This window comes from Egretta garzetta, unplaced genomic scaffold, assembly GCF_000687185.1.
Source record: "Egretta garzetta isolate BGI_Z169 unplaced genomic scaffold, ASM68718v1 scaffold151, whole genome shotgun sequence".
Classification (NCBI taxonomy): domain Eukaryota; kingdom Metazoa; phylum Chordata; class Aves; order Pelecaniformes; family Ardeidae; genus Egretta; species Egretta garzetta.
Window position 1 is genome coordinate 2,775,680 of NW_009258615.1, and position 12,316 is coordinate 2,787,995.

Genomic DNA, 12,316 nt, shown 5'->3' on the forward strand with positions numbered 1-12,316 from the left:
TCTTCCTGCTTTGTAATAGTATCAATTATTATTATTATAACAAAGGAGCACCTACAATTGATATGAAAGGGAGAACGCTAGCTATAAAGCTTGAAGACATATGATATGCTACATATGAAATGAATGTATGTTATATACACAGTAAAGACGTTCAATTTGTTTCATTAGGTACAAGACCAAAAAGTTTGCAAAGAGGCATCCTACAGGTAGACAATGAACCTTGAAAACCTCTTACTTGTAAAGTAAGAATAGGGTTTTTTTAAACTGAGCCAAAACTTTTTATTATTTCTATCAAATCACTCATAACAGGTATTCAGGCAAGAATTCTGGACAGGGACTGAATGACATCAGGAACAGAAAAACCACTCTGTAAGGTGGTTTTAACAAAAGACATGGAATTACTTCCACTCTTTAGCTGAAGCCATGACTCTAAGACAACAGTCTTCATAAACAATACTATGGAACACTGGATAATATAGAAAAATATTATTAGAAGTTTTTCAGGTCTGCTGCTCATGGTCTTCTAACAAAGTTATTTCCGTGCAAATTAAATTATTTTGATGTTCAAAGAAATGGATTGACCTCTGGCCTTTGCTTCTCAGCACCAGATCATCAGGTGCAGCAATACCAAGATACAGCAAAGTGTGATCAAAGGTCATCTTCAAAATAATCAAGATCACAATTACTTGAAAATCCTGCAGACTAGTGAGGTTGGAGAAATGGGGGGGGGGGGGGGGTTGAGAGCAAGTAACAGAAATTGTACGTGTCACACGAGTTCCTACAATTGTATTTCTCTACTGATTCTAGCAAACTTACCAGTTTTTCTCTGGGTTTCAGGAAACCTCTCACTAGCTATTATGAACTGCCTTACCAGGTCAAACACCCTACTCTACCTGGTCCTCAGTCTCCAAGCATGGGAAAAACTCCACTCCTGGTGTGGGAGAATGCATGAGCCTGGCCACTGCCTGCAGCTCATTCCTCCCCTGCTCTCCCAGTAGATGCTATTGTTGGATTAGGAATCTCAGAGATACATCCCTGCCCACTCCAGCTTTAGTTTCTGGCCTTGGCTCTGTTAGCTGGGAAGTTGTTCAAGGTCTTATTCGAACCCAGTGACACTGTCCATCTCCACAATTTCTTGTCACAGTAGTTCCTGATGTTCACAAACTGCTGTGCAAAAGCTGCCCTTTATCTGTTTTTCCCTTCTTAGAAGTTTCAGCAAGCCCTTCCTAGTTCTAATGTTGTGAGATTTAGTAAAATAACAGCTCTCCCTTTACCTTATCCATCATGCTATGATAAACATTGAAAAGATTGTTCATAGCAACAAAATGACACTGTCTTGCCTTCAGTACCTTTCCTGATGATGCCTTGCCTTTTGCTGGTTATTTTCTGTGCTGCTGCACATGGAAACAATGCTTTCAGAGAACTGTCAGTAAGAACACCAAAGCCTTTTATTAATTCTTAACTACTGCTTTGGCTAGACTGTTCTTGCTGACCTTCTGTGCTATTTTGTAAAATGAGAAACTACCAGATGAAATCTATATGGCTCTATATCTGGTGTCCACAGCAAGGTCTTGGCAACAGCTGTGAGGAGAGACAGGGAGCTGCCATGTGCCTGTTCTAGATGGTTCCAACAGACCCACTGCAGGACACAGCTGAGCCCAGCAGCCATTCGGGCAGAACCTCTGGGAAAACATATTTAAGAAAGGGCAAAAAATGCCAGATGGATAGAGGAAAAGGGAACAAAAAGAATGAGAAAACAGCAGAGGGAAGCCCCATGGCAAAGAGAAACCATTAGGACACCCCACACTCATTCCCCTTGCACCAGAGTGTGATGGTGGTCAGAAGGGAATCTGGAGTGAAGCTGAGCCTGGGAAAGGTGGGAGGAAAGGTGTTGGTGTAACATGTCTTTTTGTTTCCACTACCTGAATTAATGATTAAATATTTATTTTAATAGGCAATAATTTAAGTTAATTTCCCCCAAGCTGAGTCTGTTTTGCCCATTATGGTAAGTGGTAAGCAATAACCACGTCCTTATCTCAACTCATGAGCTTTCCTTCATGTTCTTCCCATTTTCTCCCTATGCCATTGACAGGGAAGCAAGCAAGCGAGTGTCTGACAAGGAGCTTGGCTGTTAACCGCTATGGCAGCCAAGAAAGAAATAAACACGTACTCCCCTCAAAAATGTACCTTTTTAGGGTGACCTTTTCATACAGAAGTATTAAGCAAACTGTTTCTTGAACATATTTACAGCTCATACAAATCATCTTTGAGAATATAGCACATATACCTTCAAAAAGCATAGTATTTTCCCTAATACATATGGTAAGAATGGTATATTAAGACAATGAAAGGTTATTTTCAGTAACGTTTGGAATTCTTTCAGTAGTCCTGAACACAGCAATCAAGAGGCCACACAGGCTGTGATCCCAGTTGCCATACTAACTTCAGGGTGGATTTTCAAGAGGTACGAAACCACTTTTCAAAAATTAAAAATTTTTTCCAAATTCTGGTCCATTATTCAGAAATCGTTATTTTGCTACAAATTTTGGTGAAATCACATGCACATTGCAATGACAAAGCTACAGGATAGCTGTAAAAAATTCACGCAGCAAAATGTCACGCATTGCTACCTTCTGATGTCTTCCAGTCTATGACGAATCAATGACACAAGGAAATCTGTGCAAATTCTCTTGTGTTTTTCTGCTATGTTTACACACTATCATTGTTCCTAGAAGTTATGGCAATGGGAATAAGCTTGTGTAGCTAAACTAACACATTATTTATTTGTACATATACTTCTGCCTCTTGTAAGTCACTTGGCTTAGCAGCTTGAGAGCGATCAACTCTCCTGTATCTATCAAGGGAAAGAAGCCTCTGCATCAAAGTTAGCTGCTGCTGGGAACACTCCCCGAAGAGCTCAGCATTGTGACTGCACAAGAAAGTAAGTTGCTGCAGGATATTCCAAGACTGTTCCTCACTCAATGTAGTATTCTGCAAGGATGCTCCTTTTTCGTTGGTTTAGTTTGGAAGACAAGTAATGCACAAATACACAATACCATTCTATTTTTGTTAGAAGCAGTGCACACAAAACAAATTTTCTTTCACTATACAGAGCATTCTTTTCAAGGCTTGGACAGTCTTAGAGTTACATGGATTAGGAAAAAAGAGCAAGATACAGATATTTCTGGAGACAGTTGCTTCTAATTGACTGACAGTGAAGTAATTGCCTGATTAGTTACCAGCAAGCTACACAGGAATTAAAGCACCCTGCTAAGTTACCATACTTCCACACGTAGAACAAAACAGAGCACAATTTGGGACTCTGCTATCAGTTGGGTGCTAGCTGGACATACCCGGATACCAGTGCGTAAGTACTCAGTACTGAGTGGTTCAGTACCAGGGGTGAAATGGGTTGACCTTGGCCAGTAGCTAGATCCCCACCCAGCACCTTGCTCACTCCCCCTCCTCAACAGGGGGGCAGGAAGAAATAAGATGAAAAAGGTCATCAAGATAAACACAGGGACACCACTTACCAGTTACCATCACAGGCAACACAGACTTGGGGAAAATTAATTTATTGCAAATTACAATAATTTCGAAAATGAGAAAGACAAAAATTAAAGCACCTCCCACCTTTTCACAGGCTCAACTTCACTCTCAACTCCTCTACCTCTCTCCCCCATTCCCAGGTGGTACAGGCAGGACTGGGAACAGGGATTACAGTCAGTAAAATTCCTCTCTACAGCTCTTTCTTCCTCACACTTTCCCCTGCTCCATTGTGGGTTCTCCACAGGCCACAGTTCCTTCAGGAAATAAATATGCAGCTGATCCAATGCAGGGTCTTCAACAGGCCACAGTGTGAATATATCTGCTCCAGAGTGGTCTCTTCCATGAGCTGCAAGGGAATACCTGCTCCACCGTGGTTCTCTCCGTGTGCTGCCAGGAAATACCTGCTCTGGTGCCTGGAGCGCCGCCTCCCCCTCCTTCTCTGACCTTGTTGTTCATCCTGCTGTTTCTCACTGCTCTGCCTGTCCAGCATTTTTGCTCTTTCTTAAACATGTGTTCACAGAGGCACTGCAAACCTCACTGATGTGCTCTACTTTGGCCTGTTGTGGGTCTGTTGGAGAGCCGGCTATGCCTAGCACAGGACAGCCCCTGACCTCTTCCCATAGACACCATCCCTGCAGCACTCACCAGCAACAAAACCTTGCCATGTAGACCTAATAATACACAGGGGTATCAGGTCTGGAAGTGTCAGACCTGCATATTTTGGGAGTACTTCAGAGATGGCCCACAGATACTGGAGGAAAGAAAGAAGCTTTCTTAAATGAAGTGAAGATCACCTAGATACCTTCAGCGACAGAATCTTTTTTCACACTGAGCTAGCACTTAGCTTGGATCTACTCAGTGTGAAAAAATGCTTCTAGCGATCTGGAAAATAAACTTACTCCTTCCTCTCAACTTAAGTCCAAGAATCATTGCCATAGTGAAGGAACAAGACTGTCTTTTTTATTACTTAGATCATTCATTTTAAAGATGACTACTATAAATAGAAAACACCTGCCTGAACAGAAAATGAAGCTGAAGTATTTATATTTAGGTCAATATCTGCTTCACAGGATTTGAATTAAAAAGATTTCAACTCTGAAGATCCATCAGAGCAATGTACAAAGTTTGAACTTCCTACTCTGTTACTGCCACTTCATTTGGAAATTCTAACAGGAATTACAAAGAGTAAATAATAAAAAGAATTGCATGACAGTTAAAAGACACTACTAAGAAGGGAACGATTGTATAGCTTTTATGAGTGTCCACACTGAAGAAGTATACCATGTTAGACACAGAATAATATATTTTTGAAAATAATCCATTAAATTTCACAATTCCCTACTGCAAGCATGTAAGCTTTTTCCAGGAAAAGAACACGGGTAGGTAGAATAATAATACATAGTCCCTGACAATAGCTAATTAAAAGAACTTTTCATTAATCATTGCACCTAGAACACAATGCAAATAAAAAAGAGCAGGCTGTTTTCTCATCTTGATCTTATTTGCTTGTGTTGCTACTACCGCAGTGGAAAGCTAAGACAGCTCAAAATTGATATGTTCATGGGAAACGGGAAGCGCAATACAACTTCCCTGTAGATAAGATAAGATAAGACAAAACAAGACAGATTGAAACCTTTCTCCAGCTACAGTCTTCAGTTTCAATACTTCCTCTCATTTTAGTAGCTCTAAACCTCACAGCAAGACTAGTATCTCTAACATCTGCAAAGCACTCCAGCAAACACGGCAGTGTTAAGTTCTGAGAATCTACAATATCTTACACAGTATACAAGTTTTACACAGTAAACTATGCATGCTGAGCAACTATTTTAGCCTCAGATGTTTTGCTGAAGATGCACAATTCTAAACTTGCTGTTTATGCTCATTATAAGAAATTTTCAAATTACATATAAAGAAAGATTTAAATCAATCTCTCTACACTTTAAGTTTTTCTTTGACAAAAGATCAATGGATTTTCAAATAGTTGAGAGTGGCAGCAGAAATTTCTTCCCATCCCTGCCCCATTCACCCTCTACCTTCCCTTTCTTTCCTCAAAGATTTAGAGCTCAGTGAGGACCAGAACCTGTCTTTGAGTACTTTGCTTCCTCACAGACATTTTAAACTAGTTATTCTTTGTAACCAACTGTTGAAGTAAGCAAAAGGCTATAGCGCTGATATCAGGAAAGTACTTTTATTGCCCTTGCAAAAGAAACATGCTTCTACCTGGCCAATTATAAATCTCTAAAATCTGTAATTTATCCATAGCAAAAGTATGTCAAAGTACACCAGATATTTTCTCAGGATTTAATCTGCACAAGGTATTGGCTAAACCCTGGCATCAAGTTGTTTCTGCTCAGCATGCAGAATAAAAGCAGGAATTTCACAATTTCTTAATGCTTCTGCTGTCAAAGAGAAAGGATGCTTGAAATTTAATCTAGAATAGTTACATCTAACAAAGTATATCTGTTAAGCACACACATACACGATCTGCTTTCATTCTGACCAATGTTGGTTTTTAATTCCACAGTTCTACCTTCTTTTACCTCTTTTAGTATGGAATATGACATACAGGCAAACTTTTCCCTTTGGTCTGCAGTATTATTGCATTAACATGGACCCTTGTATTTGCAAAAGACAAAAGCTGCTTTTGCCACTGCTTTCAGTTGCACATGACAATCACAACCCTTCCTGAAAACTGCTGCTAATCCAAATCAATTTCAAAGTCCAAAACACTCTTGTGATTATATTGTTATCAGTTTTGGATAGCAATATTCCTTGAGGCAAAGAAATTATTTCCTTTTTGTAAGTGACAGTGAGACAGACTATTTTTCTTTTTCTAGCTTTACTCTCAGTTAAGAAAGTTACACTGATCTATAACTATTAAGGCATGAAGTATGGAAATTTCCTCCCAAATTAATCTTCTTTCATCATTCTAACCAGTCTGTATCTAAAGAATTAAAGCATCCAAGTGCTAACATAGATGGAGCTACCTTTGCTGCTCTCTGAAATTCCAGTATCTTTCTCTCTTTTCTCAGAAGGCTTCTTAACAGCCATTTCTTCAACAAAATCGTGAACCATTGTTACTTGTGACAGCCACAGGTGAGCCGACTTTGATTCAGTATTCTAAAGCTGTGAAACTCCAGTGCTACTTATTTGACACAGGAACTCAGAAATGAGAATATGTATCTGCTAACACACAATGTGAAAAATGCTTCTAGAAAGAATGTATTTTTTTTTTTTTTTAAGCGGTTCTCTTATAACATTTTTCCTGATGTTTAGAGGAAAATGTACGAGTTTTCTTTAATTGTTAAGTTGATGCAATGCCAATTTTCCTTCAACCTTATTTTAATCATATAGGATAATTTTTTTTTTCCAATATACTGATTACTACTCTGGAAAGACAAAACATATAGATAGTTGACACAGACACATATTTATTTTTTTAAGGGAGTAAGACATAATAAGGTAATAAATGACAGCAAAACACAGATAAGCAGATACAGAAATTTACCTTGCTGAGTATTCTGTTCTTGAGTTCGATTCACAGTGAGGTCTAGAGGACTATCCTGTTCTTCCTGAAGGGAGTTTTCCGTTTGGTTCATTTGGATACTTTTACATATCAGACTTGGTTCAAACGATGAACCATTTCTGTTCTCTTGAATTTTGCTACTTTTTGAAATGTACTCAATCGCAAACTGACGGATCATTTTTTTCATTAATTCCTGAGCAACTAGGGGAATGTTAGGATCACAGTTCTGAGGAAGATCTAGGAATAAAAAAACAACACACAGAGGCAACAGATGTATTAAAAAAACTTAATTACATTTCTTTAAAGAAATACGTCCTATAAGCACAATAAATGTGTGTAATAAGGACATGTGTAATGAACACATTAATTGAAATGTCTAGTAAGTTTTTCTTACGAGCATTCCTAAGTAGAGGTCACTTGCAAGAACACATTTAACACACATCAGTAATTTTTACCTTATTCCTCTGTCGTAGCATGCAAGTAAAACTACGTGGGCAGATAAATAATGTAACTATGGGAGTCAGAATCTGTATTTATTCTTGGTAAATAAGTTGAATTTTCATTTGCACACTCTTCATTTTCAGTTTTAAAAATAAAGAAATTTGAATAAAAATTAATACATAAAGAAGTCACTTTCAAAGAACAACTATAACAACAATAATTAAAATTAAAGTGCAGTTCTACAGATTTTCATAACATAGAACAGTTCACTTTTGAGGACTAATAAAAAAAACCAAATTTGTTTGACCTACATATTAGATTGTAATCCCTACTGTAGATTCAGTATTGCAATGTCAAAACTGATATGATGCTACTTGAAATACCGCATACAAATTGTAGCAGTACAAGCAATTGAATTTTACAATAAAGTTGGAAATTTTTATTGTAAAATCTTACAGTATTTTCAGGACATTTCCAAAGCACTACCAATGAAAATATTTGTGAGAAAAACTTTATTTCCTATTCTAAACTGTATGTACCCTGTTTGTTGTTCGTGTATGTAACAGTCCCATGGAAAGAAGTGTTTCATTTTAAAAACACAAAAGTCATTAAAAAATCAAATGTCAGATACCTGCAACTTTATTTTAATGTTGTCTGTCAGCTAGAAAAAAGTTAAACCTCTTATGAAGCACAGCTGAAACAACATTTGTGAAACACTGAAAAAAGAATCCCAATTTCTTTAGAAGTACCAGAAAGATCAAAGATCTGTAACTCAGCATAAATAACAATGTAGTTAAGAAACTCAGAGTAATCTGTGTTACTCATCAATGCAATGCTGCATTGATGACTGCAATACTTCATTTCCTAAGACAAGCACAATTGCCCATACTGAAAGATCTATATTCTTCCTTAAAGTGGCAGTAGTACTCATTTCACTATCCCCCTCTTCCTTCTTTCCTTCAACTCTACACACACGCAAACCAAAGATATGATTTTCAATGTTTTAACCACTGCCCATCCTAGAGTTAATCAGTAGAGAGCGAAACAGATTTCATCAAGAAAGGACAGGGATTTAAAGATTTAAAGTAAGTGTGAATGTGACACAGAAGTATTAGCGTTTAGGTCAGCCTTGATTGCCTGAAAGAAATGCCAAAGACCATGGTGGCAGTTACTGGGATACTTAAATTAGTCTGAAACAGGTAATACAGATGATTTGAGTTTTGTTTTCATGAAAGTGGAGAAACCAAAAGGACTGGATCAGGTAGATGTTTGCATGCAAAGTGTAAATTTCCTAATAGGTAGTTTGGAGGATCACACAGCATATTTACCCAAGCCTTTTACACCAATGAAGCTTTATCCATCTACTAGCAAGAGAGTGACCACTAAGACAGATCAAGGAATGCTGCTCAAATTTAGGATGAATGTGTAGAAGATTTTGCTTGTTTCAAGTTTATTCAAAACGTATTCCATTTTGAGAATTCATTTTCACTAACAGAGCACTGCAAGGAATTACAAACATGCACATATGCGATGTGCTAAAGCATAGAGGAGAGCAGCTGACTGTTCAGCCTCTTCTTGTCGATATGTTTTGGTTGGCCTTTCAGTACTGCTTTAGGAGATAAGGTGAAGCTCCAACATTTTCAAAGACTGAGTATATGCTACACATCTTGGCTTCAAGGCATGACAAAACAAGTCTGCTTATGGTTGAAGCTCTATCTTCTGACAGTCCAAAACCAGATCTCTACCAAAATTTCTAAAATAGATTTCTAAAATTGGAGTTTCTAAAGGAGAGGTATCAGGTGAAATTCTAAATGATGGAGGGTACCTACAAAGAAAAAGAACTCTCCCCATCATGGAACACCCAGGCACAGGTATTCTTTATTTATTGGCATTTCCCAAATCTGAAATAATTAATCCAATAAATGTTCAACTGGAATTTTATCATCCAAGAGACACTTAGAAGGAAAGAAAAAGTTCAACAAAAGATATTGAAACAGTAAGTCAACAAGTATAAAAATGCTAACGTACATGCAAAAAAATAAAGTAACATGGAAAGTTAAGAGATGGAACTGAAAAACTAAATTATCTAGGAACAGAAGTAAGTATCTGCATGACAGGGGAATTACAGCTCTAGACAATGAAAACTACTGATCAAAAGCTTAGCTTAAAGAAAAGCAAACCCAAACACAAGCAAACAAAAATCTGACAGCCAGTAATCAAGAAACCCAGACAAAATTAGATATACAACTCATCATGAACACTGAATAGTTTACCACGCATCTGGTCTGGAATGACCCTGCTTATATAGAGTAAAAATTTTGTTGCATGCACCCAAGAAAAACTTCTTCAAAGGCTTTTGGAGAACAGGTGATCATCAGTGCAAATGGGAAAGACAGTTATTTTACATCCTGGTATGATCTGTGCCTTGAAAAAGCTAAAGATCATAGAGCACATAGAGACACCTACCAATAGCTGGAAAACACAAGAGCCTAGAATAAATTTATGCTTATTAACCACCATGCCTAGCATCAATTACTATATCACCGCAAGACAAAACTCCTTCAGAACTGCCAACTTTCTATTGCATTTCTTTTCTGTTTTAGACTCTTCACACTGGTAATATCCAAGCATGAATTGCTTTTAGACATTTGCAGAAGCCCGCTTTTCCATTAGGAGCAAAGTCATCTTTTGACCTAGTTGGAATAACAAAGGACATTTTTTTTTTTTCTCTTATAATATTTTCTTTAGTATTAGTTTTAACTTTTTCTAATAATTTCCAAATTGTCCCTAGGTAGGAATAAAAGCAGCAATTTTTTTTTCATATATTCAACTGCTACAGCTATTCACAGTTCACAGATTTTAAGTTAATTTACCCTAAAAAGGTAATACCAGGGGGAAGAAAAAAAACCCAGTATCTCAGAGTATAATCTGGAAGCTGTGCTCCACAGTGCATCAGAAGTGCTCATGCTGCTAATGCATATTCAATCTACAGGGCTAGACCACAGTTAGTCTAAGCTTAATTACCATAAATGCAAATAGTGTTGCTATCACATCTTCAGTATTGACTGTTCTGTTGTGTAAGCCATTAAATCATCACTCATGTTGGAATGACCTTGGGAGGTCTCTAGGAAAACTGCCAGCTCAAAGCAGGGTCAACTACAAGATCAAACCAGGTTGTGCTGGGTTTTATCCAGTTTGGTATTGAATACTTCCGTGGATGTAGACTGTACAACCTCTCTGTGTAGCCTGTTCCACTGCTTGCCGGTCCTCATTTTTCCTTGCATAAGAAAGAACTTCCCCATTTCAATTTGTCCTTTGTCCTTCTATGCACCACTGTAAAGAGTTTGACCCTGTCTTCTCAGTAACCTCCTCAGAGGTACTGGAAAGCTGCTCTTGATCCATTCCTATTAATGCTGCTTTGCTTCCTAATGGAGAATGAAGCTGTGGATGCATAACTTGTATTACAAGGAAGTAATTTAAAGTATTTTGAAGGTAGAAACAATTTCCCACAGCTCTCCAAGTGATAGAGAACAGAAACAAGAGAGATGTTAGATATTCAAAGGAAAGAAGAAAAACTTACATGGTTTCATATACTATTTTCTTTTTACACACTGTAGATTTTTGAAAGAAAACAGACTTTTTAGGGATAAATGCAACTTTATATAATGTTATATCAATATAAGACTCCTGAGCGATCAGAACAGGGTACACACATTTGAAGTGTATTTAGGGACAAAGTTTAGTGGTGGGATGGCAGGGTTAGGTTAACGGTTGGACTTGATAATCTTAAAGGTCTTTTCCAACCTAAACGATTCTATGATTCTATATAACATCTAATTACTTACACTCAGTAGCTGCAAGTCTGTGTTATTATACAAGTATGCAATGAAAACATGTAGAGACCTATAATTTTAAGGTCACAGTGGTAAAGTTTCACTAACACATGGGAAATTTGTAATTAGTCATATAAAATTTTAAAATGCAATTTAATGTATTTTGGGGTAAGAAGAGTATTAGGTCTTTGAGCTTAGTATCACTAGTAAATATTTCTTAATTATTATCAGCAGATGGCACCAGATATACTTTGTATGACCTAAAAAGTTTTTAATCTAAGATGTTTTATTAGGAGTCATGGTTATAGCTACTTACTAAGTTTTAAATCTATATGCCTACTTCTGGTATTTTTCACAGAATTGATTTAAAACACAAGGCAGCTGTATTTACTCCATGGATCACATACATACAGACATCCTACTTGAAATGCAGAACAGTCTTTAAGCATTTGGAGTAAAAGGCAGCTCTGATGTTCCTCTAGTTTCACTGTAGCCTGGTTAACACCAGGAGGTCTAAGAGAAGGCTAAATTACACATTTGTATGATATAATCTGATATTTTCTGCTTGTGATTTTCAAGATTACAGTCAGAATGCAAGAGAAGGCAGTAATAAAGATGATGTGTAATTATGACTAATTGTAATGACTTATTTTAATTCAAAGAAAGCTCACATTTAGGATTAAGACTTCCTTAGTTCATGTACTGCACCCACCTTGTAGCTATTCAAATCCACATTCTTAACTATTCTGTACATTAACACTATGTGTGATCATTAGACTGCAATGCACTGATTTAACTGATAGTTCAGACTTACATTTATTTGGCAAGACAATGGACAAGGACTTAAAAGCTCCCAAAATAGTGCTCCGCAATAGTATTCTATTTCTTGAAAAACATTATTTTTTCCTTAAAAAAAATTGAAATAGTGACTTAATTTCTGATACAATTTCTGATACAATTCTGCAGT

General features: G+C 37.1%; 1 protein-coding gene across 1 annotated transcript in view; it reads right to left on the reverse strand.

Annotated features, from left to right (window-relative positions):
• Positions 1 to 12,316, reverse strand: part of LCORL (ligand dependent nuclear receptor corepressor like) — a 28,672-nt gene that overhangs the window by 5,130 nt on the left and 11,226 nt on the right. The window contains exon 4 of the mRNA XM_009648033.2: positions 7,058 to 7,312. Coding sequence (XP_009646328.2) covers positions 7,058 to 7,312 — 255 coding nt within the window. The remainder of the gene's footprint in view (positions 1 to 7,057; positions 7,313 to 12,316) is intronic.